We start from the raw sequence: 23,870 nt of genomic DNA, 5'->3' as shown, positions 1-23,870 counted from the left end.
CAGAATTATGAAAACCAATTTAAGGATGATCTGGCTTGCAAACATAGTGGAGATTTTACAGATGTCAGGAAATTGCTTTGACAGCCCTCCCCAGATCCACCAAGTGCTGGGATCAGCAAAAATGTCCTTTCTACTTAGGGACAATGGCACGGGAGGACAAGCTGGACAGAAGGGAACAGGAATGTCTACCCGCTTTTATAAAGTCTAAGAGAAAGGAATTGGTTTGGCCTGGTGGCACAGGCTGGTAACCCTGGAGACCCAGAGACTGAGGCAGAAGAACCAAGTGTTCAAGACCAGCCTGAGTGAAACAGCAAGACATTGTCTGCAAGGGAGGCTGGGGTTGCAACTCAGTGGTGTTCACAGAGCATGTGAAGTCTTAGATCAATCCCCAGGACTGAGTAAAAGCATCCTGTACAGTGTGCATCCCTGGATAGATAGCTAAAGCTCAACACAGCTAGGGTTGTGGCTGTCACTATTCATAGATCCTAGAGGCATCATGTACACACCTACTGGGTGTTAGGCACTATACCGAGAATTCACAGGGTAATTAGAGATCAGTAACTACTGGGGACCCATACATCTTAGCCTGCCCTGGCCTTCAGCTCCAACTTTCAGAGTTTCTCAAACTTGGTAAGAGCCTGGGGACCTTGATGGAGAGAAGAGGCTGGGAGGGGAGTGGAGAGAAGAGACTGGGGAGGGGGATAGAGAGAGAGGAGGCTAAGGAAGGGGTGTAGATAAGAGGTTGGGGAGGGGGTGTAGAGAAGAGGATGGGGAGGGGAAAGGAGAGAAGAGAATGGGGAGGGGGTGGAGAGAAGAGACTGGGGAGGGGGATAGAGAGAGGAGGCTGAGGAAGGGGTGGAGAGAAGAGGCTGGGGAGGGGATGGAGAGAAAAGGCTGGGGAGGGGTTAGAGAGAAGAGGCTGGGGAGGGGTTGGAGAGAAGAAGCTGGGGGATAGAGATAAAAGGTGGGTGGTGTATCGGCGTAAATAAATGCAATGCAGATATTAAAGAATATTTACCACTTTAATGATAAACTTACAGAACGGAAGTTCCCTCGTAGCACAGGAGGTAGGAAGGAAAAGGGCGGAGCCGCCTCCTGCGCGACCATTTATCTGTACACATTCGCCCGAGGCAAACCCGCTTCCTAAAGGGGCTGGCTTAACCCTACAGGGTGGGTCCACAGCATGATCAGGGTGCTTAGCTATTAGAGCCTCTTGTGAACTTGAGGGGTCACTGGACCTCTATTCTTCTTCTCCAAGTGGTCACATTGAATAAACCTTTCCCCGCTTTCCCTGACACGTCTAGTTGGCCTGGGCTGTGGAGCCCAAGTGCTAACATCTGAGGATAATTCCAGCCACACCAGCAAGCCATCTCTTGGGTCTCTTACAAACACACGAAAGAATCCAATAAAAAATTGAGGTTTACACAGGCCTGCCCTGTCAGAGAAAGTAGGACCATGTTGTTAGGACATAGGGAGAGGAGTCCTGAGAGCAAGGCACATGGAGGGGACTGACCAGCCTTGGTGGGCTTCACCCAACACTTCACCAGAGAGGAAGCAGGCCCTCCCTCTGTCACCCACTGCCCCAACCTGAGGCCATAGTTGGGTTTTGTTCTTCCCTATAGGATGGGGACCACCCTCCTCCATGACTATCATAGCTGTACCCATGCGACACTTAACATTAGAGCTGTGCCTGCCAGGACAACCCGACCATGTGTCTCAACCCTACCTGGGATATATCCCATTTCCAACACCTGGTCAACTCTTGCATATCCTTCAAGGCCCTCTGATGTGGGATTCCCCTTTATATGCTATGAATGCCATTGGTCTGCAATAGGGTAGAGTAGAGTTAGGCGGGGAAAACTAAACTGAATGCTGGAAAAATGAGGTGGAGTCAGGGAGAAGTCAAGGAGACGCTATTGGAGACAGACATGCCAGAACCTTGCTGGTAGGCCACGAGCCTCATGGTAAAATATAAAATAATGGAAATAGGCTAAATTAAGATATAAAGCTAACCAATAAGAAGTTAGAGTTAATAGGCCAAGCAGTGATTTAATAAAGGCAGTTTCTGTGTGGTTATTTTGGGAGTCTGGGTGGCCAGGAAACAAGTGGCCTCCTACTACAGCCCTCTAATGGCAATGACCTTTGACCCCATTCCCAATATGCATAGCCATTTTAGAGCAAGCCCATATCTGAGTTCAAATCCCACCTCTGCCGCTCATCAGCTGTGTAATGTTAGATAAACCACTGCACCTCTCTGGGCTTCATCTATGGCGTAGGGACATTAATACCTTCCTAACCATTTATGTTGAAGGTAAAACTAGACAATGCTGGTTCTGGTCTCATCCCAGAAACCCCTGGACAAGTTCCTCATTAAAGATGAGTCTCCATTTGTCATTGCTCTGTCATTAGGAGTTTTGGGTAGGCAATGAAGGGTGAAGGTACCCAAGACTTGTCTGCCTGTGATGAAGTGGCAAAGGATGCGCGTGTTGGTGGCAGAGGCGGAGGGCTGGATTTATGAAAGAGCAGGACTCCTGGTACCACCTTCCCGATGACGGTGAGACAAACCTGAGATCCAGTGATGCCCACGGTGCCCTATAAACCAGGACTAACTCAGCCACTTCTCTACACTCAGCACACTGCTGGTCCCTGCGTCTTGTTTGGTGGGCACAGAAGAGTACTCTATGGGAATAAACTGGGGCAGGCAGTTAAGAGGAACATTGTAGCCATGCCCTCTGAGGTCTCACTGAGTCGTAGAGCTTCTGTGGTCAGCTCCATGGGAAGGAGAGCGTCGTCAGTAGTTAAAGCTCAAACAGCATGCCAAGTCTGTGAGCCGCCCAGCCACTGCGTCTCCAAAGATGAGGCACTCACAGTCCTCAAAGGAACCTGGACTGAGTCAGAAGACCCAGGCTGTGACCTGGGATGGTCATCAGCAAGCTATCGCCCTCCCTGCTGGACAGTCACAGATGTCACCTTCGGACTACCACCTCCAGGCCCTGAAGCTTCCTGGTAGATTCTTGCCACAATTCTTTACCAAACCCCAAAAGCTGTTGGGTTAATACACCCAGAAATCTCATTTTATCCTCCATATTTGGCCATGAATTAGATTGTAGGAAAAACCCAGAAGTTAGGAGGAAAAGGCCTCACCCCTGATGTGTCTCCTGGAGCTCTGCCCCTCACTGCAGTGTCCCTGTGAACATGAGAGCCCTCTGACGGGGCAACCTCTCCCTGGCTCCCATCCGCGGGGCTTCACTGCAGACAGGCAGTTAGAGCGCTCTGCGGTAGCTGTCTAATAAGCCAGGGCATGATGCAAGCTGCTGCCCACCTGCTGAGACAAATGGGTGGAGCGCAGGGGCAAGGGACAGCAGCAGAGGTGTGTTTGTGATGCATGGTCCCAATCAGGCTCTCTGCTCCCCAACTGTTAGTACAATAGAGCCACACAGAGCTGTGCACACTCTCTGATCTGTGGCCTTGTGACCTTTGTGTATCCTAAGAAGCAACTCCTACAATGTCTGAGAACTTGCTAAAACAGCAGGAATTCTGGGGTCACCCTAAGCCTGGGTTCAACATTGCTAAGCTTGAGGTCTGTGCAGGTGTTTCAGGGTCACCCCAAGCCTGGGTTCAGCATTGCTAAGCTTGGGGTCTGTGTAGGTGTTTCAAGGTCACCCCAAGCCTGGGTTTAGAATTGCTAATTCTGAGGTCTGGTTGTGTCTGCTGTCCCAGATTCTACACTAAGACCCACTCATCTGCAATTAGGGTCATCTCTGAGCTGGTTAAAGAGGCAGTGAAGGTGGGGATCCCTCCTGGGTCAAGCCTTCCTCAGATGAGGTTGGAAAAGCTGCAGCGCTAAAGGCACCCCACTGTCTCCTCAGGTAGAAACACATGCAAACCAGTGATAGTTGTTTTCCAGCAGGAATAGCAGCACCTTTTTTCAAATACAGTGTTGCATGGTGCCGGACACAGCAGTCTCCAAACCTCATGGCAAGAGGTGAGAGAGTGACACTGGCAGTGGGCATGAGCTGGTGCTGATTTAAAAGTGATGCCCACCGCCTGTTACAGGCCACTGGGGGAGAAAAGTCACCAACCAGAGCTGTGCTACAGTATTGCCCTGCCAGGCAAGATGTGCCCACAGGAGCCATAGTGGCATGAAAGTTATGGGGGTGACCAGTAACTTCCTGACTAGATCTGAGGTCTGCTCCCCAGGAACATGGCTGACACTGTAAATCCTGGTGGAAGCCCACGGATGGAGCGGGCCAGAGAGAAGGGACAGGAGAGGAAGGAAGAGTGGCCTTCATCCTGTGAGGCAGCCGAGATCGTGACTACTATGACTTCATGGTCAGCTACGCTATGGAATTGATCCTTTGTTTTTCAGTCAAGCATGGCACTACAAAAATGCTTCTACAAGGCCAGCAAGATGGCTCAACAGGTAAGGATGCAAACCCCAGAACCCATATGATGGAAGAAAGGAGGCACCTCTTGTCCAGAAGCCTACAGTGGCATTGTGGGCTGCAGGGCCCTGGCCACTTATCTATGCAACACCAACTTGTTCGTCCACAGTAACATCAATTTGCATGCCAGAGATGTGGGGCAGCCACACGCGTCCTTGCCAACCCTCCACTCTAGCCCTTTTCCATTTTGCCTGTCTGAGCCCTGAAGAGGCTCTTAGCAAGGCATTGATTTGCATTTCCTGATTGCTATTTAGATTGAGACTCTTCTCATGAGTCTATTTGCACTCTTGAGCATGCAAATCTCTGAAATAAGAATACCCCTGATGCCAGGACATCACGGAAGATGGAGAAGAAAGAATGTACGAGCCAGGAGCGTGTGTGTGTGTGTGTGTGTGTGTGTGTGTGTGTGTGTGTGTGCGCGCGCGCATGCGTGCACACATGTGTGTGCATGCTGTGAAACACTGTCTTCTGGTGGAACTCCTGAGCTCACAGCAACTGTGCTAGCCTGCACAAGATCAAGCCAGTCAATGTTCTAGAAGAGAGGGGTTTGGGGATAGGGGCTCATGCATACCCCAGATGAGGCACTATTGCCGGGAGGAAGACTCATTTTCTTCAGTAGCATAACCACTGGTAAATTGCCTGTGTTCCTGTAAGTGAACCCAACACACACACACACACACACACACACATGCATGTGCACACACAGGCACATGTATACACACACATGTATGTGTACACACATAGTCATATGCATGCACACACAGTCATATACATACACATACACACAGGCATACACACATAGGCACACACACAAACACACAATACACACATGCATATACACAAACACATACACATGTACATGCATATGTGTGCATAAAACACCTACACACATACATGCACACACAGGAACACATACATGCACATACACACATGTACAGGCACACACAGGCACACACACAAGCACATACACACAAACACATACACATGGGTACATGCACACACAGGCACGTACACACATACATACACATATGTACATGCACACACAGAGACACATGTATGTACATGTACATACATATGGCACACGCATACATGCACACACATTCACACAAATGCATTCACCAAGTACATGCACACACAGGCACATACACTCATACATACACACATGCACAGATGCACACATACACACACTCACACATATACAAATGATGATAATTAAATGTAGTGGATCACAAAAAAGAACCAGAAAGTAAGAGAGGACTTGTTGGGAGGTTCAGAGGAGGGGGAGGGGTGAGAGGGGAATATGAACAAAATAGATCATATACATGTGCAGGGTGGAGAGAGAATGCATTTTCAGATGGCTCGGTTATTAAAAGGACTGGCTGCTCTTCCAGAGGATCTGAGTTTGGTTCCCAGCCCCACATCGGAAGACTCACAACTGCCTGTAACTCCTGCTCCAGGGAAGCAAGCACCCTCTTCTGTCCTCCTTGGGCCCTACACTCATATGCACAAACCCACACAAACACAGAGGTAAATAAAAAAAATAAATAAATTTTAAACAAAAAGTTTACCATCATCCTTGGCTATACCAACTGAGGCTGCATGAGACCCTGTCTCAGAAAAGGAAAATTCAGCAGAAGAAATCCCTGGGCAGCAGCAATGTTAGCAGTGGACAGCAGGTCCCATGCCCAGGAAAGGTGACCTCAGACCTCAGAGTGAGGCTGGATTCCTCATTCGTGTGTACAACTTTTAAATCAATTATCAATAATTTGAGGAAAAGCAAAAAGGAACCATCTGTCCATATTTTGATCAGTTTTTAATTTCAACTTTTGGAAGGTTTGTCTTCCAGCAGACTGGAACACGTTGTCTGCGTGTTCTGGACTTTACCCATACGTGTGTGACAACTTTGACTCCGTGTATTTATCGGTATTTATTGTGTCTTCACTTCACACTCTACTCAACAGCCTCCCCTTACTTTGACATGGTGAGGTGCCCATCACCCCAGCGCTGCTTTCTCCTTCATGGTTTATGTAAGGAACCTTCCTCTTTGGGACAAAACAGCATTAGCTGGTACTGTAGGGTCAGGAAGATGCTACACACATCCCCAGTGTGCCAGGGCCTCATTTCCCTCCACCATAACTGTAAAATGGGTCCCACAGCTGCCCAAGCATCGTGGGATGTGGCGCAGGGCCCTTCTCCCCTCAGCAGATACTCAGGGAGTGTGGGTGGGCGTGAATGGCTTACCTTGCTCTCCAGCAGGTCCGTGCTCTGTCTGAGCTCACTTCTCGACTTCTCCGACTTCTGCAGCTTCTGCCTCAGCAGTGTCAGTTCCTCCTACAAGACAAACACCCATGTGTAAGCTGCCTAGGGCAGGCCTTTGGGTCCACTCCTGTTAGGAGAAGTCTCAGGGGGCAAGGCTTCAGGGACAGGCAGCAACTCAGCGAGCTCTTCGAGGAAGGGCTACACGGATGCCCCTGCAGTCAGCGTTTGCTGAGTGTTTGAAGGGCTCGCCTTGTTAGTCGGGGCCATCACTCCACACATATGTGTCAAGATCTACATCCCACCCCATAAATTCATAAAACAATCATTTTTCAATTAAAAATCAAACTATATAAAACAAAGAGTGGCTGGTGGTGGCATGGCTATCAGTCAGCATGCCCGAGCTGTCACCCAAACCTGTCCTTCTCTTCTGTCATTTCCAGATACCAACACCTCTGCTCCTAGGAGTCTGGACACACAGCCTAGTCTAGGCGCTGAGTGCCCAACTTCAGATGGGGAATGCGTGTGTGTGACTGTGCAGAGGGCATCCATCCTCACAAGTGTCACCCCGCCCCAGGGACAGCTCTCCAAGCTGGTGAAGCTGTCATTGGAAGGAGCGGCGGGTGGCAGAATGACCATAGGCTGTGAGCCCAAGGGGATGCTCTGCTGCTCTAAAGAAGAACGAGGAAGCGCTCCCTGAGATGTCCCTGGGGAGATTTAGAATAGATTGGCAAGAGCACAGCATGTGCTTCACAGGGGAGGCCTCACTCAAACTGCCTGGGATCAAAGTGCCAGATTTTAGGCCCTTTCTGGTTTGGGGACATTTGCTTGGACTTTGCTCATAGTTTTAGATGAAGGACACGTAGCCTACCTCATGTTTACTGTCTGTGTAAGAAATGAAAGAGCCTTGTGCATAACTTGGTCATTTTTGTAAAAAAATAAACATCAGAAAGCACATACCAGTATCTGTCCAAAACAGCTGACCACAGGAGGTGTGTGGTAGTGGGGATGGGGTGTGTGTGGGGTGTATGTGAATCTGTGTGTGCATGCGTGTATTGGAGATTGACGGATGACAAAGGTTTCTCTAAGAGATGCAAAGAGTCCATGACTGAGCTTAGAATGAACCACGTGACCCAAGGGTGACTGGTACATTTGATCAGCCTTCCAGAGAAGAACTGTATTCCAGAACACAGCCTCAGTGGATAGCAGCCTCCAATCAAAGGCACGGAGGACTGCTGGGTTGCTGGTTATGGTTACTGCCCACAGTAGCCCTGGGGGCTGGGTATAAGCATGAAGGTGAGTGTCACTGTCCAGAGGCACGAACCTACCTCCTTGGCACGAAGCTGCTCCATGCTAAGAGTGGGACTCAGCAGGGGCCGGAGAGAGGCCAGAAGCCCCCACCATGGCCAGTCCTTGACCTCCAGGAACACAGCAAGATTCTTCTGGATGCACTGTGCGGCCAGCCTCCGGATCTGCAGAAGGACAATAAGGGTGTATGGGGTCCACCCACCTGGGAAAGAGGACAAGGAGGACAGAAGACAGAGGGCAAAGCCATGGAGGGAACAGGGCCACAACCTCTTGTCTATTCCAGCTCATCTACAGCACGGGCCAGCAGAGGGTGGCCCACGACACGGTGCGCTCTTGCACAAGTACTTGGTCTGGGTGTCATGGGGGATGCACAGTCATGCGTGTTCACCCCAGATCCACAACATCAGATCTGCTGGTCGACACAACACAGTACCTTCAGCTTCTTATACTCCTGGCGAGACAGAAAGCCCCTGCAAGCCGCTTGGAAGAGAAGGATATTCCGGGCCACCAACTTCTCTCGTTGTCTCTCCAGCCTGGAAACCACACCTGCCTTGAGGAAAACCTGGGGGCAGAAGAGAAGGCACAGATAAGGCATCTGCCTAGCTAGCTGGGTGTCTGGGGTGCTACTCAGAGCCATCTCTCTTCTCAGGCTGCAGCTGGAGCTTAATGGAAGTCTAAAGGATGGAAGTGGTCTTTCTTCCTGTGGCTCCTCCTCCTGCCTCCAGCCCCTGGCTACCCAGTGTGCTCCAGGATGCATGGAGCAGGATGGATGCTGCCCTAGGACTTTTAAAAGGCAGAATCTGGGACTGGAGACCTGGCTGGGTTGGCAGAGCACCTGCCTAGCAAGCAGGATGTCCTGGAATCCTTCTACGTGGCATGGAACTATGTGTGGGAATTCTAGCACTTGGGTAGAGGAAGCAAGAAGATCAGAAGTTAAAAGTCATCTTTGGCTAGTGGTGAGTTCAAAGCTAGCCTAGGCTACATGAGACACTGTCTCAAAACAAAAACAAACAAACAAACAATGACAGGAATACAAAAAAAGAAAAAGAAAAAAGAAAGAAAAGGCCCTGCTGAACCACTGCCTGCATTCCACCTGATTCTGGAAGGAAGGTGCCTTGGTTTGACAGTCACTACCAGCGCAGATGTGTCTAATGTCCTCTGGGAGAAATTCACCCCAGGATGGTAGTAAACTCAGTTTCTGTGGCCTTGTCCCAGGCTCTTTTGAGCCCATGCACTTGGGCTGTCCCCAAAATGTTCATTTTTAATCATTGACAAAATTACCTGAGATATGATACCTAACAACACCCAGATTCATCATGAAAGGGGTGGAGGGGAAGAGGCTGTGGGAAGGGACATCACCCTCCTGGTTCGTGCACCCCTCCCCTGAGCTGCTAGGCTCCTCCCAGAGACCACACCTGCCAGGCTTCAAAGCATCAATCACCATGCAGCATCCCATGGAATGGTCCATGAACAGACTGCAGGGGACGAGATGCAGTGACTCCGAAGCCCAGGGATGTCTGTCAGTAGAAGTCAAAAGGGAACAGATTCTGGGTTTGAGTTAAAGGGATCTATGAGACCCAAGGCTCTCCAGGAAGGGAGTGTCCTTGACTACACACCCTACAGCTCTGTATACCCTCAGTATACCCTTGGTCCACCTCCCTGCATGCCAAGGAAGGATGTCTTCATGGAGGACTTGACCCAGACCTATGCATTTGTCAGAAGGACCCAAGGGTGTTATCTTCTCTTATGTCACTGCATGAATCTGAGTTGGTGGCATTGTCAACTAGTGGATAATGTTTATTGAGTGCTTAGGATAGACTAGAAGTTAGCAGGCAGGATCATAGAGGGTTGCTATTTTGATTTTCATTTTGGTATTGCTTTGTTTTTTCAGATAGGGTTTCTCTGTGTAGCCCTGGTTGTCCTGGAACTCACTCTGTAGACCAGGCTGGCCTTGAATTCACAGAGATCCCCTTACCTCTGCCTCCCAAGTGCGGGGATTAAAGGCATGCACCACCACTGCTGGTGATTTTCCCATTTTATGGAGGGAGAAACAATGGCCTCCTGAATGTTGGGCTTTACCAGAGTGCAGAGTGCACGCCGCACCCAGCCTTTTACACAGGTTCTGAGATGGACCTCGGGGGTAACACTAATGACTGAGCTGTCTCCCCAGGCCTGGGCATCTAGTTCTCAAAGTCCTTTGTTTGTCTGTGTCCAGTCTTTAAACTCCAAATTGTCCCATTGTGGAAACCAGTAACTCAATTAATTCGGTAGCTGTTGACTCAGAAAGCTGAGACTCGAACTCAGGATCTGGCTCACACATCAGAAGTTTGAATTCCAAAGGGAATTTGAGACTAACTGGAACAAAGATCCCACGAGCTCTCCACCCATTCTAGTGACGGGGCTCCTTGGTCCACAGGAAGGTGAGAATGAGCTCTGTGAGGGTCCAGCTGTTTCATAGATCAGAGAGTGCTTGCTGTGAGCCACCAGGAGGACCAGCCTCACTGAAATAGAGACATCAGCCATTCCTGGCTCTCAGATTGCTTAATAATCATGTATTAATTTCACAAGCTGGTGAGTCCCAGAGCTGCCATTTAAAAAAAAAATCGATGATCAAAAATGATGACAGCATACTTCATATATTACAGTAGACGGCAGGTGCTCCCCAGTCCAATATTGATTAAGTATGAGGCTTTCATTTAAAAGATAATTGGAAAGGACTGTGCCCATGGTGGGAGTAAGTCCATAGTCCTCGGCTCTGTGGAAGCGACTCTCAATCTCTGTCTTTCTTTTCTCTCCTTCCCTTTTTGAGAACATGATATTACCGAGCAGTCAACTGCATGTGGAATCACACTTGGTCAGAACTGTCAGGGCCCAGAGCACAAACCTTAATAAGGTGTCAGGGGCTGGGAAAAATCACAAGGAAAAACCTAAATGATTCCCTTCTCACGGCTTCAGCTGCTTGTCGGATCTGAGCAGAGAGGAGCATCCTGCACCCCACTTCTAAGGAACGCGCCAGGGCCCACTGCTGTTCTTGACCCAAAACTGCAAAAGCCAGGCTTTTCTAAAGGTCTGTGTCCTCTCCTTGAGGTCATTCCCCAGATCAGAGGAGTTTTAGTTCTTTAACAAAAAACAAACACAAAACGGATCTTCCAGTGCCCTAAGGATTCCTTATTTTTAATATGTATCTATGTTCACCTGCATGGGTGTATGTACGCCACACACACACACAGGTGCCAGTAGAGCCCAGAACAGGGCATTGGATCCCCTGGAACTGGAGTTACAGGCAGTTGTGAGCTACCATGTAGATGCTGGGAACCAAACTCAGGCCTTTTGCAAGAGAAGTGCATGCTCTTAACCAGTAAGCCATGGCTCCAACTCTGAGGGGTTTAGATCCGTAAGCAATAAAATATGACTTTCCCTGATAAACAGCTTTACCCTGCTGATAGATGCATTCTGTAAGGAACAGTAGGTTGGCCCTGCTAAATGACCCGGGCAGGAGGCATAGAACAGGTTCCAGGCTGCAGTTGTGATCACTGAGGCATAAATCAGTTAGGAAGCTTCAAGTCTTGGAAGGGACAGGGTAGCAGCTTCTCTCTATCCAACTGGGCTTTCTGTGGACTTCTGCTTTCAGTACCAGATTCTACAATGGCAAGATGTTTTACTTGTCCCAAGGAACCCAAACCAGTGCTGAGCCTGGCCTCTCAAAGGTCACCTTGGCCTCCATCACTCCTGGTGAGTACCAAGCACTATGCAGTGACAATTATGTGTTGTTATAGGAGGTTTCAGCTTCTAGATTGCCAACCCCTGCCGCTGTAAACCACACACAGTAGCTTCTGTTCTCTCCCTTACTCTACTGTGGCTGCTGAGACTGTGGGGACCAATTTCTCTATTCATGAAATAACTGGGTAATTATCTAGCCCAGTGGTTCTCAGACTCCAGCATGCATCTAAGTCGCCTAGAGAGCATGTGACAACAGCCACTGGGCTCCACCCTGCAGTTTCTGCTCCAGTGGGTCCTGGTGGAGTCTGAGGATTTGGGGTTTCTGCAAGCTCCTGGGCAGGATTGCTGCAGATGGACTAGAGGGATGTAGCGGGTGGAGCTGAGGAGCGATCCCTACCCCCACTCTGAGTCAAGACCATGGGACCTGTGGGAACACACTCTCTACTTCCACCAGTGAGCAGCAGGGACCCCAGTGTGTGAGGAGGGCCTTGGCACTCTGTAGCCTTCACTCCCCGTGGATCACTAGAAGTGAGTTAGTTATCCAGAGCACAGTCTCCTCATCTGGGAGGAAAAGACAAAAGTGTGGAGCCTTCTGGAAGTCTGTGGCTTGCCGCGAGAGCCCAGGAACAGGCTGGTGTATTCTAACTGCCAGAAATATTCGCAGATAACCACGGTGGCAATCTGGCCAAGCCCACAGTGAACTCCCAGCTTGGGCCGAGGCCAGAGTGAGATGCTATTGTATTTAGAACAGGTTAGTGAGCAGTGGGCTGCGCCCACCAAGGAGAAGACATCCGTGGAGATGGTCCATGACCACGGTGTCTACAGGGAGAACAGAACCCTTCCCCAGGGCTCATACACACCTGCAGTTGGGTTCTGACTATTCAGGTTAATTGGTTATGCTAACCAATCTGTGAATAACGGGGCAGTTAGACACCCCTCCTTCCCAGTCTGGGTTCTGAGTTTGTCTGTAGCGTACTGCCCACCTCTGACATGGTTCTTGGGTTTGAAAGCTCGTGCTCATTTCCCAGACAGCTTCAGAGCTGATAATGAGTGTGTCCCAAAAACAAAAGACTGAAGGCTCTAGGGTCAAAGAATTTGGGAGCCCTAAAATACCATGTTTCCTTTCTTGACAATCAACAGCACATGGCATGCTGGGCAGCAGAGACTTCTATAGACTTCTCATCAGGCAGAGGAGAGTTTGAGCTTCAACCCCTTTGGTTTCTCTCCCCTCAGATCATCCCATTCCCTTCTCAGGCTATTTCCTCCATCCACTGACTTCAGTGGAGTGCTGAGGGCTAGCGGCTGCCGAGGGCTAGCGGGCTGCCAAGGGCTAGGGGACTGCCGAGGGCTAGCGGACTGCCGAGGGCTAGGGGACTGCCGAGGGCTAGCGGACTGCCGAGGGCTAGGGGACTGCCGAGGGCTAGCGGACTGCCGAGAGCTAGGGGACCGCCGAGAGCTAGGGGACTGCCGAGGGCTAGCGGACTGCCGAGGGCTAGGGGACTGCCGAGAGCTAGGGGACCGCCGAGAGCTAGGGGACTGCCGAGGGCTAGCGGACTGCCGAGGGCTAGCGGACTGCCGAGGGCTAGGGGACTGCCGAGGGCTAGCGGACTGCCGAGAGCTAGGGGACCGCCGAGAGCTAGGGGACTGCCGAGGGCTAGGGGACTGCCGAGGGCTAGCGGACTGCCGAGAGCTAGGGGACCGCCGAGAGCTAGGGGACTGCCGAGGGCTAGCGGACTGCCGAGGGCTAGGGGACTGCCGAGGGCTAGCGGACTGCCGAGGGCTAGGGGACTGCCGAGGGCTAGCGGACTGCCGAGAGCTAGGGGACCACCTCGGACTAGCGGACTGCCGGGGACTAGGGCTGTGCCACAGCCACTTGCAAATGGGACGGTAGGAGCCCAGGACTGTAGAAGCATGCTGCCTTCTGATACAGAGTAGACATGCAGTTAAGACACAATGTAACTGAGGAAACATCTTGGTAGCCATCTCCTGGTCAGAACACCTCTGTTGTTAAATGTCATTGACATTGAACTGTCAGGTGTCCGCCCACACCGTGTCATCCCACACATACACAAGAGGGTCTGTGCTGTGGTGTGAACATGAAACACCCCTCACAGGCTCATGTGTTCTAACATCTGGTCCCCATCAGCTGGTGGTACTTTTGGGAAAGCTGAAGGAAATGCATCCCTGAGGGGTGGGCCTTAAGTTTCAAGGGCAGGCTGAACTTCCTGTTCTCTCACAGCTTCCTACTGCTCACGCAATGTGACCATATAGCCACCTACTGCTGCCACCCCCCCCCCCCCGCTGTCATGGTTGGCTACAGCCCTGGAATTATAAACCAGAAGAAATCCTTTTCCCATTAAATTGCTTTGGTTGGATATTATGCTGAAGCCTGACATCATTAGCACGTAGTTTGCATAGCAGTGTTGACATCCTTCCCCATTTGTAGGGACTGTGAAGAGAAATGCCCATAAAGGAAGATCTGGGAAAGAAAGGGTCCTCCTCCACCGTGAATATGCCACCTGCATCATAGATATTCATAAGCCCTCCTCTGTCATGAATATGCCACCTGCATCACAGATATTCACAAGCACTTCCTTAAAAACCCAAATCCACTGGGGGGAGGGTGTCCCAGCCATGGGGCAGCCTGTTCAAATCTCTCAAGTGCTTTCTTTGTTCTGATAAATAAACTTCTGCAAAAACAGGTAGTCTCCTGCCTGAGCTCTCTCCTTTAAGGATACTTTACAGCTGTAAGCAGTTTCTTCTGGAGCTCAGAATGTCATTTAAAGACCCAAGCATCAACTCTTCCAGACTCTCGAGGCTCCTGGGCCAGCGAACTCTAAGAATGACATTTCTAGTGTCGTTTCCACCAGTGTAGCACCATGTCGTCTTGATTTTGGAAGAGGGACAGGGACAGAACTCGCTTGTCCCCTGTAGTCTAGGAAAGAGAGACCCAGAGTGATAATGGGTCATTGGGTGAGACAAGAATTGGATGCTGAGCTCCTATAAGGAGCGTGAGTGTCAGTGTCCTTGGCAAGATAGTCACTCACTTGGCTGTGCCCCACGGCCACTGCTTTCTTCTCCAGATCCAGGGTCTGCAAGAGTTCCTCCACTGCCTGCAGGGGTGGGGTGAGAAGAGAGAAATTCAAATAGAGCATGGCACAATGAGACCCATGCTGAAGGTCAAGCTCACTGCATGACTGGATGCAGGAAGGAGGAGCAAGCAGAGCCCCAACTCAGAGGGGCAAGTGCAGAGAGAAGCATCCCCCAGGCCCCTGCCACACACTGCACACTCCACTGGAACCTCCAGGAGGCCTGCGTGTTTCATCCCCTACCATTCCCAGGCCACTGAAGACATCTAAGACTCCAGGTGAAATGATACGGGCAGCTGCTGCCAAGATACAGATATCTGTGTCTGTGCCCATCTGGCCCACCCTCAGCCACACAGGGGGAGCCTGTGTTTGTCATCTCCTTGTTCCTCCATGGCACTAAGATATTTCTCCATGCACACAGTGAGGGCTCAGTGAACATGGGGAAAGGGAAGCAGAAGGAGCGGGGAGAGCAGTTGGGGGGGGGGAGTCAGAGAGATCCAGACAGAGGTCAAAGGAGACAGTTCCCTGCAGAAGTTAATTTTCCCAGAGATTTTGGAGAAGGTAGACATGAATTCCTGTGGAATCTTCCTTTTGTCTAATAGTCACAGGAACTGTGAGATAATCTGCTCAACTGTGGTCCCTCAGCTTGCCCCGCCATATGTGACCACCATCACCTCCCATTCTGCCATCCCTATGTGAGCTCCCCCACAGACTGTCTGAAAGGCTGTTATCAGGATAAACTACCATGAGCAACTGCAAAACTTAGGAAGAAGTGGGGGCAGCAATTGAGTGAAATAGCTACCAGCCTGAAGGCCTGGGGTATCATGGGATACTTCCTGAAACACCCCCTAAAATTGCTTGTTGAAAAATCTAGTCCCAGATCACAATTGGCCTCCTCTCCTGGAGCCTTGGAAAAGCCTCCTTATATAGCACTCCCCCTCCAATCTGAGTGGTTTCATTTATTATATTTTAGCCAAAAAAAAAAAAGTTCCAAGGGAGTTGAAGGCAGCCAAGACACATAAAGCCAATATACCCAAATAGAACATCTCTTCTCTCTACACAGGAAGAAAAGATGATAAAACTGGCTGAGAGTAAGATGGATGGGCAAAGCGGAGCCCCAGGCAGAGACACTTTTCTGCATCTCTTTTAGAGGCAAAGGCTAGAGTGTGTGTGTTTGGAGAAAGGGCGTGCAGATCTGGGTTAACCCCAGCACGTTGGGGAGCTGAGGCAGGAGGATTGTGAGCTTAAGACCACTCTTGGATACCTAGAAACACCCTGACTCAAACGACAAGACTTGAAACTGCATCCACCTGGGACCAGGTCTTACTTCGTTCATCCATGAAAAGATCTGAGGCCAGTACTTTACTGCCAGCCTCGGTCTCCTTCTGAAAAGATGGAGGAATGGATCTCAGCTGTCTGTGGGACCTCACACACTGTTTGATCTACAGGCATCACACCAGGATAAGTTGGGCACCAAACGCACACAACCTTGGGAGAGGTTCTAACACGCGAGGAATTTTGTATTCTGAGATGCAATACAGACACCACCTAACAGGGCACTCAGATGCTATAGGAATGAAGGGTGCATCTCTAGCTCTTGATTTTCTTAGAATCCTTCAGATGTGAACAAAAATACCAGCCCTAGAAAATAATGTGCCTGCTTTGTTGACTTCGGAAAGAGACCTTTGAGCTGCTCTGGTCCAGCCGATGGAGACCAAGTGAGTGATGTGTCTCTGATCCCCTCCTTGGACTGCAAAATAATGATAATAGCCCTGTCTAGACCTTAAAGACCCCAGGGAGGCTTCATTGAGAAAATAGGAAAAGGAATTTGTAAATGACTTTGCACTTAATTATTTAATTGCTGTTTGTGTTGTCTTCATTAATATTAATATGTAATTGAACCATATGGAAATGCTCTTTGTTTAGGCCAGATATCAATTATTTAATTTAGTTCAACACAGTGCAATAATTGTCCAACAGCCTGTTACATAAAAAAATAAGAAAGATGCAGCAGGGATCCAGGTTGCTATGTCAAACGGTGTCATTGTCACATCAGCTCTTCCACAGACACCTGAGGTTCATACAGCATGGAATGCTGGTCTGTGAGTGAAATGTGGGCCATTTTACTCCAAAGAAGCATAGCTTAGTAATAGCACACGACTTTAGTCCCAGCACTTGGGAGGCAGAGGAAGGTGGATCTCTGTGAGTTTGAGGCCAGTTTGACCTACACAGAATTCCAGGCCTTCTGGTCAACATAGTGAGATCTAGTCAGCCAGGACAACATAGAGACCCTGCCAAAAAAAAAAAACAAAAAAACAAAACAGTTTTTGGCCTGCCTTCTGATCCCAAGCACTTTTCCAATGGCCTGTGTATAATTTGTATCCAAGCCTTTTCCACCTTCACCAAGGAAGCAACTGAAGCCTGGTGCAATGGGAAGGGTGATGCCGCAGGAAAGGATGCCACAGGATCCAGGAACGGATGCATGAACCTGCTCTCTCCTCTCTGATGCTGGTACCCAGCCCAGATCCTCAACTCCCTGGCTGTGTGACCCTGGGCAACCTGCTCCTGTCTGGTCCTCAGTCCATGGGGTCAGACACCTGGCTTAAGGAAGGAGACTTACAGAGGTCCCAGGACTGATATGCAAGAGAAGTTCCCAAAATGGTGGAGCAAGGAGCTTCCAGACCCTTCTCTGTTCTGCACAACCATCATGACAATGACTACAATTTAATAAAGGAGCAAATTCAGCACTTAGCAAATTGAACAAAAAAGATTTAGCAAAATGAGAATCAATGGCTCCAGGAAGTCTGCTGAAGACTAGGTCGGGGCAGTGGGAGATGGAAGCCATCCTGACTAGGGCTCTTTCATCCCACCCCCTGCACCCCAATCAATCTGTGCAGTGGGACCACCAGGTGAGTCACACCAAGAAAGCAGCAAATTCTCAGTCAGAACGGGATCACAGATACAGTGCAAGGCATGGCTAGTCTATGTCCCAGGCAGGGTCAGAAGCAGCCAGGAGCTTGGAAGCAGTAGCAGCAGCAGCAGGTAGGGACAGTCACAGCCAAGACGGCTGTTCTAACAGAAGCAAGTGGACTCTACAACCAGGAACCTCACAGAAAAAGGAACAGCCAGTGGGCTTCCAAAGTACCTTTGTGTTTCTTTATGGTTTCCATTGAGCTATATATTTTTCTTCACTCCCCTCCTTTCCTTTCTCCCCCCCTTCTACCCTCTCCCATAGTTCCCATGCCCCCAATTTACTCGGGAAATCTTGTCTTTTTCTACTTCCCATGTAGATTAGATCCATTTATGTCTCTCTTTGGGTCCTCATTGTTGTCTAGGTTCTCTGGGATTGTGATTTGTAAGCTGGCTTTCTTTGCTTTATATCTAAAAGCCATTTATGAGTGAGTACATATGATATTTGTCTTTCTGGGTCTGGGTTACCTCACTCAATATGATGTTTTCTAGATTCATCCATTAGACCGCAAATTTCAAAATGTCAAGTACCTTTGTATTTCTGACTCCATGCTAAAGACAAGAACAAGAGCCATGGGTGTGGGTGTAGGAAGAGAAAGGACAAACAGCTGTGGACACTGGAGTGCAATGTTGACACCCCAGATGCAGGCAGCTCTCCTGTGTACCCAGACTCATCAGTAAAATAGAAATGTGCACAGAACAACCTCTGCAGATGTGGCCCTCGCTGGGGAGGAGCCAGGCCAAACAATAAAACTACGAGCCTTAAAAAGCAGGTAGACACCAGGGGTTCACACTAGTCAGGACAAGTCGCCAGATGGTTAGGAAAAATCCTGTGCCTAAAGTCATTGTCTAAGACACACAGGTTTCAACAGAAATGAAAACACACACACACACCACACTACCAGAAGTTATGACTCCTACTGGGGGAAGGAGGGTGTGGCCAACAGAATAGAGCTCCTTTGCTCAGAATGTGTACTCAGTGTGCAGATTTCCAAGTATTCATTGTAGATCTGTTCAAAGACCTGAGAAAAGTGCCACTTTGCTAGTTAAAAGACAGAGCAGGCTGTGGGTGACTGTGTGGCAAACACCCTGCTGAGCATGATCAGGGGCTGGGTTTGATCCCCAGCACCAAGAAAAATTCATATACAGATAAAAATGGCTGAAAACTACATATGGAAATTCTTCACTTTGAAAAAATCAAACAGCTGAAATGACAGCTTCCCCGTGGGGCTCAACTGCAGACCCAGGCTGGCAGGTGAGCTGGTGAGTTGGGAGTGACATCAGAGGGAATTACCCATTTGAAGAACAGAGAAAAGTGGGAATAAAGAAAACTGAGTCACACCTGGCAACAGAGCCATGTCCAGTGTCTGCATGGTAGAGTCTCGGAAAGGAGAGAAGAAGGGGCGGGGGCTGGGGAGTTGGACAAAGGGCTATGGCTTCAAACTTGCCCAAATTTTACTCCTTCCAAAAATTACAAACAAGATGATGTGCTAGCCAATGACCTATAAGCTGAAATAACCCCCTTGTTCCCTAAGTTGCTTTTGCTCAAGGTGTTTGTCACAGCCATGGAAAGCAAATTAGAATGGTGATGTTCAGAAGGCTGTGGAATTACATAACAAACATGCCTGCCAATCAAGCCCTCTACACCTTACAGAGCTGTGCTCCCAGTCTTCCCGAAACAAAATGACTCAAAACTCTGCCCGGGCACACGCAGGCTGGGGAGTCACTACTATCAGATCTTGTGTTTGTATTAAAGGCTGGAAGAAATAATGACTCAAACTTTTAAAGATTCAAGAACAGCAGAAAGCATAAACATGAAAGAACAGGGGAATGGTATGAGCCTGTGTGGTGCCAGAGCTTGGGAGGCAGAGGCAGGCTGATCTCTAGGATCTGAGGCCAGCCTGGTCTACACTGTGAGTTCTAGGACAGCCAGGGCTACATAGTGAGACCCTGTATCAAAAAAAGAAAATACTATAAAAATATGTCAATGGATTTAAAAGATAAAAGATTAAATGAAAGAAAATATAAAATTGTATTAATGGACTTATAATTTGTACATGTAACACTGGCACAGAGGTGTCAACAAGGATCCGTGGAACACTCTCGAACCAGAACTAGGTTAATATTAAACTGAATGAAGATACACTCTATCGCTCTGGAACATTGCCAGCTTCCTCAGACAGTCCATGAGAAAAGCAACCGAGTTAATACAAAGTAAATCAGACAGCTGTTTGCAAGGGATTCAGACCAGAGCCCAATGAAAGGGGCAAAAATGGACGAAGCAACACCCTTCAAATGGCGAGCATAACAGAAATGGCATTGGCACCAAGACAAAGAAAACTGGACTCAAGCCAAACCCATTGCTACCAATGGCTAGAGACATGTCCAGTGATGAAAGGGTTAACCTTCCAGCCAGACAGGCAAATTATCTCAGCACCTAGCCAGAAAGTCCCAAGACACGAGAAGCAGAAAATGGATAGAATTAAAGAAAAGCAAGACAGCTCAACATTAGTGGCCAGGGGCATTAACACCTGTCTCTTAATAATTGATAGATCAATTAGATATAAAAATTCTGCCCTCGAGTTTTGTCAAGAGCTTCCTGTGTCCTGGATATCAGGGAAGGATGTAGCCAGGAGGGCTCGCACGGAGCTACAAAGTCCTGAGAACAACTCAGGGCTGTGCTGGACGCTTCTCTGAGCTCACCTTAGTTCAGATGGCTACCAGTTAATAGACTTCAATCCTTAGAAAGCCATGAAGGAAGATGCAGTTTGAAGCCCAAGCCTCCAGCTCTAATACTCGCTCATATAGAACTCGTGCATCCTTCCCTTGCACACTGACCACATCATGGTTGAAGGCAGACAGCTCCATAACTCCCAGGGTGCTGACTAAGCAGAATGCCAAGGGGCACACCAAGAAACACCCCACACATATGATGGCATTGGCTCATATGATGGAGAAAACGATGATTGGAATAATGTCCATGGTGAGAACCCAGCAAATGAGGGGGAAAGTGGTGGAATTAATTTCCAGAGAGCTGCTCTCCCCAGGATGAGAGCAGCCAATTCAGCACACTGAGTGTGGACAGCTCCCACTGGGGGAGGGGTGGGGTAAAAGACCCGCCTTCAGGTGGATGCTACTGAGCAAGCAGCTTCCTGGCCCTGCTGCTGGAGATGTGTGTCATTTCTTCTACCACCTTCTTCCTCTGCCAAGACGGCCTGTGCCCAGAGCTTCCTCCCTTCAGTTGCTTCTCACGGGCCCTCACAGAGAGAAAGGGGTACAACTACTGTCACCGACAATGTTTTATTTTATTTTATTTATTTATTTATTAAAGATTTCTGTCTCTTCCCCGCCACAGCCTCCCATTTCCCTCCCCCTCCCCCAATTAAGTCCCCCCCCCTCAGCCCGAAAAGCAATCAGGGTTCCCTGTCCTGTGGGAAGTCCAAGGAACCCCCACCTCCATCCAGGTCTAGTAAGTTGAGCATCCAAACTGCCTAGGCTCCCACAAAGCCAGTGCGTGCAGTAGGATCAGAAACCCATTGCCATTGTTCTTGTGTTCTCAGTAGTCCTCATTGTCCGCTATGTTCAGAGAGTCCAGTTTTATCCCAGGCTTTTCCAGCCACGTTGGAGCACAGGACTGAAATCTCAAGGTCCAAATCAGGAGCAGAAGGAGAGAGAGCATGAGCAAGGAACTCAGGACCGCGAGGGGTGCACCCACACACTGAGACAATGGGGATGTTCTACTGGGAACTCACCAAGACCGACAATGTTTTAATTAATTAATTTTAAATGTATGTGTCCAAGTGAGTGTATATGTGTGCCAGGTACCGCAGGTACCATGGAAGGCAAAAGAAGTTATTGGATCCCTCAGAGATGCTACAGGGATGGTGAGCTACCCAATGTGGGTGCCGGGAACTGAACCTGGGTCCTCTGCAATTGAAGTAAGTGCTCTAAGATCACGGGAGAGCAATCTTTGTACCCATAATAGGACCCAGAGTCAGAGTCCAGGTCTGAGCCCCAGCTGTCTCCGCCTGGCTCTGCAGTCCTGCTTCAGCCATCTCTGCTGAGAAATGACTCCCCTGAGCAGAAGGCTTTGTCTTGGAACACTGTCTCAGCCTGGAACTCTACCACCTTGGATCTTGTGGATGAGCATGAACTGATCTGTCCACCTCTACCTCCTTAGTATTGGGGTCACAGGTGTGCACCCCAACACCAGGAAGTGATTTTGTGATGTGAGTGTGCACACCCAGAATGAGAGCACTTCTCTGAGGAGCTGGCACAGCTTGCAGAGACACCACAATCAGGCACAAAGGGGACCGACCCGCTAGGGCCCGTTTTCCACCCTGACAGGAATCCCCTCTGCTGCCGTCTAGCGTCTATGTCGACAGTGACCTTTCCTAGCTGTCAGACCTGTCTCACGGAATCCTGAGGTCTTAACCACTCTGCTGCAGAGCCTTCCGGCTTGCCCACCAGAGTACATACTCATGCATAATTCAGAGCCCATCACGTTGCCTGACAAATGAATATTTATCAGCTTTTTCATAAGAGGCAGGATGGTGTTTTCTTTCTTTGCTACCAAAATTCTATGCCCCAGCAAATGAAATTTGTGAACAAATAAAAAAAAAGGAATGAGAAACAAAAAATACTTCCAAGCAAGTCTGCTGCACTGGTAATTTTCCATTCTCTGGCGCCTGGAGTGTGTATGGAGGTGGATTTGGTTTAGTCACAACAGAGTCCTGCTGACTTGTCCAGAGTCCAAATGCTGCCATGAGCTGTGCCCGTCACCCCACAGGAAGTTCCCTCAGGCCCCAGCCTTTCTCATTTCCCACTGCACAGGAACCCCAGAGTCTCCAGCACTGTGGCCCCTCTGTGTGGTGGTCATGCGTGGACCAAGGAGAAAAGACCTCACATGCTGATCAAAGCCAAAGCAAATTATGTGGCTTCCAAAATTCAGAGAAGGGGAGAAGCACCCAGAAGGAGCTGGAGGTGCCCTGAGTCCTGGTACAGTGGGCAGAAACCAAGAAGTCTAAGACTGTGACTCTGTTTACCTCTCCAACCTTAAGGTTCACTGAGGATGACAAAGTGGAGGATTCCAAGTACAGTCGGACACATGCGCCCGAACACACACACGCACGCACACACACGCACATGGAGGGGATGATTCAGCATGGTTGTGACAGTCTGTGGATCACCCACCCATTAGCCTGACCCTGAAAGATGCTGCAGCGGCCACCACTGCTGCTGCTATTGACAGAAGCTCTTCCCGCAAGCCAGGACCTGTGCACTGAGGGAGACAGCTGCTGCCACTATTCCCACTCTAAAGATAAGGAGACTGAGGCAGACAGATAGTCACCTACCTGAGTGACAGCTGAAGTTACACGTGTCTGACTCCAAGACCCACAATCTTTCATCGACCCTCCCCTGCAACTTAGAAGCTGACTTTCCAGGAACAAGCCCATGAACACTAGCGGAATTCACTTTTAAGGGCCTGAAATTTGCTTCATCTTTAAGGGCCTCATTTGCCAAAGAGACTGAAGGCACTAGCTTCTCAGGGATGCCACGTGATGCCACCAGGCTCTAATCACTGACAAGCCCATGGTCATTCATCATGGGACAGCTCCATTGTAGAAAGTGAGGGGTGAGGGGCAAAGATGAGGTTTCATGGATTTAGAGCAGGATGGGAAACAGAAAAATTAGGGTGAAAGTACCAAGATAGATGGTGTGTGTGCGTGTGTATGTATATATGTATGTGCCTGTGTGCATCTATTTGTGTGTGCGTACAAGCGTGTGACTTGTGTGTGCCTGTGTGTGTCTGTGTGCAAGCATATCCTCACATACACACATACACATGAATGCTTGTGTGTGCGCACACACATGTGTGTATACAGCTATCTGATTAAAATTATTGAGTACTTGCTGGGAAACTTAATTTCAGTTAAGGGCAGGGACTCCTGAGATACCAGAACAAGAAGACCCGATGTTGAGTGTCCCTGAGCTGGGGTGGACAGCAAAGGATCCAGCAGAGAGTGTCCTCTGCAGAGAGGACAGCCAGTGCAAAGGCCCTGTGGTGGCCTGTTGGTCACAT

General features: G+C 49.3%; 1 protein-coding gene across 2 annotated transcripts in view; it reads right to left on the bottom strand.

Annotated features, from left to right (window-relative positions):
- Myo18b (myosin XVIIIB) overlaps positions 1-23,870 on the bottom strand; it is a 220,279-nt gene that overhangs the window by 130,727 nt on the left and 65,682 nt on the right. For both annotated transcript variants that reach the window (XM_075983418.1, XM_075983429.1), the window contains exons 22-25: positions 14,777-14,842; positions 8,443-8,571; positions 8,030-8,173; positions 6,687-6,776 (exon numbers count right to left, since the gene is read on the bottom strand). In XM_075983418.1, coding sequence (XP_075839533.1) covers positions 6,687-6,776; positions 8,030-8,173; positions 8,443-8,571; positions 14,777-14,842 — 429 coding nt within the window. The remainder of the gene's footprint in view (positions 1-6,686; positions 6,777-8,029; positions 8,174-8,442; positions 8,572-14,776; positions 14,843-23,870) is intronic.

Source organism: Microtus pennsylvanicus, chromosome 1 (assembly GCF_037038515.1).
Source record: "Microtus pennsylvanicus isolate mMicPen1 chromosome 1, mMicPen1.hap1, whole genome shotgun sequence".
Taxonomy (NCBI): Eukaryota; Metazoa; Chordata; class Mammalia; order Rodentia; family Cricetidae; genus Microtus; species Microtus pennsylvanicus.
Note: the sequence above shows the minus strand (reverse complement) of the source record. Positions and strands in the feature narration are given on the sequence as shown.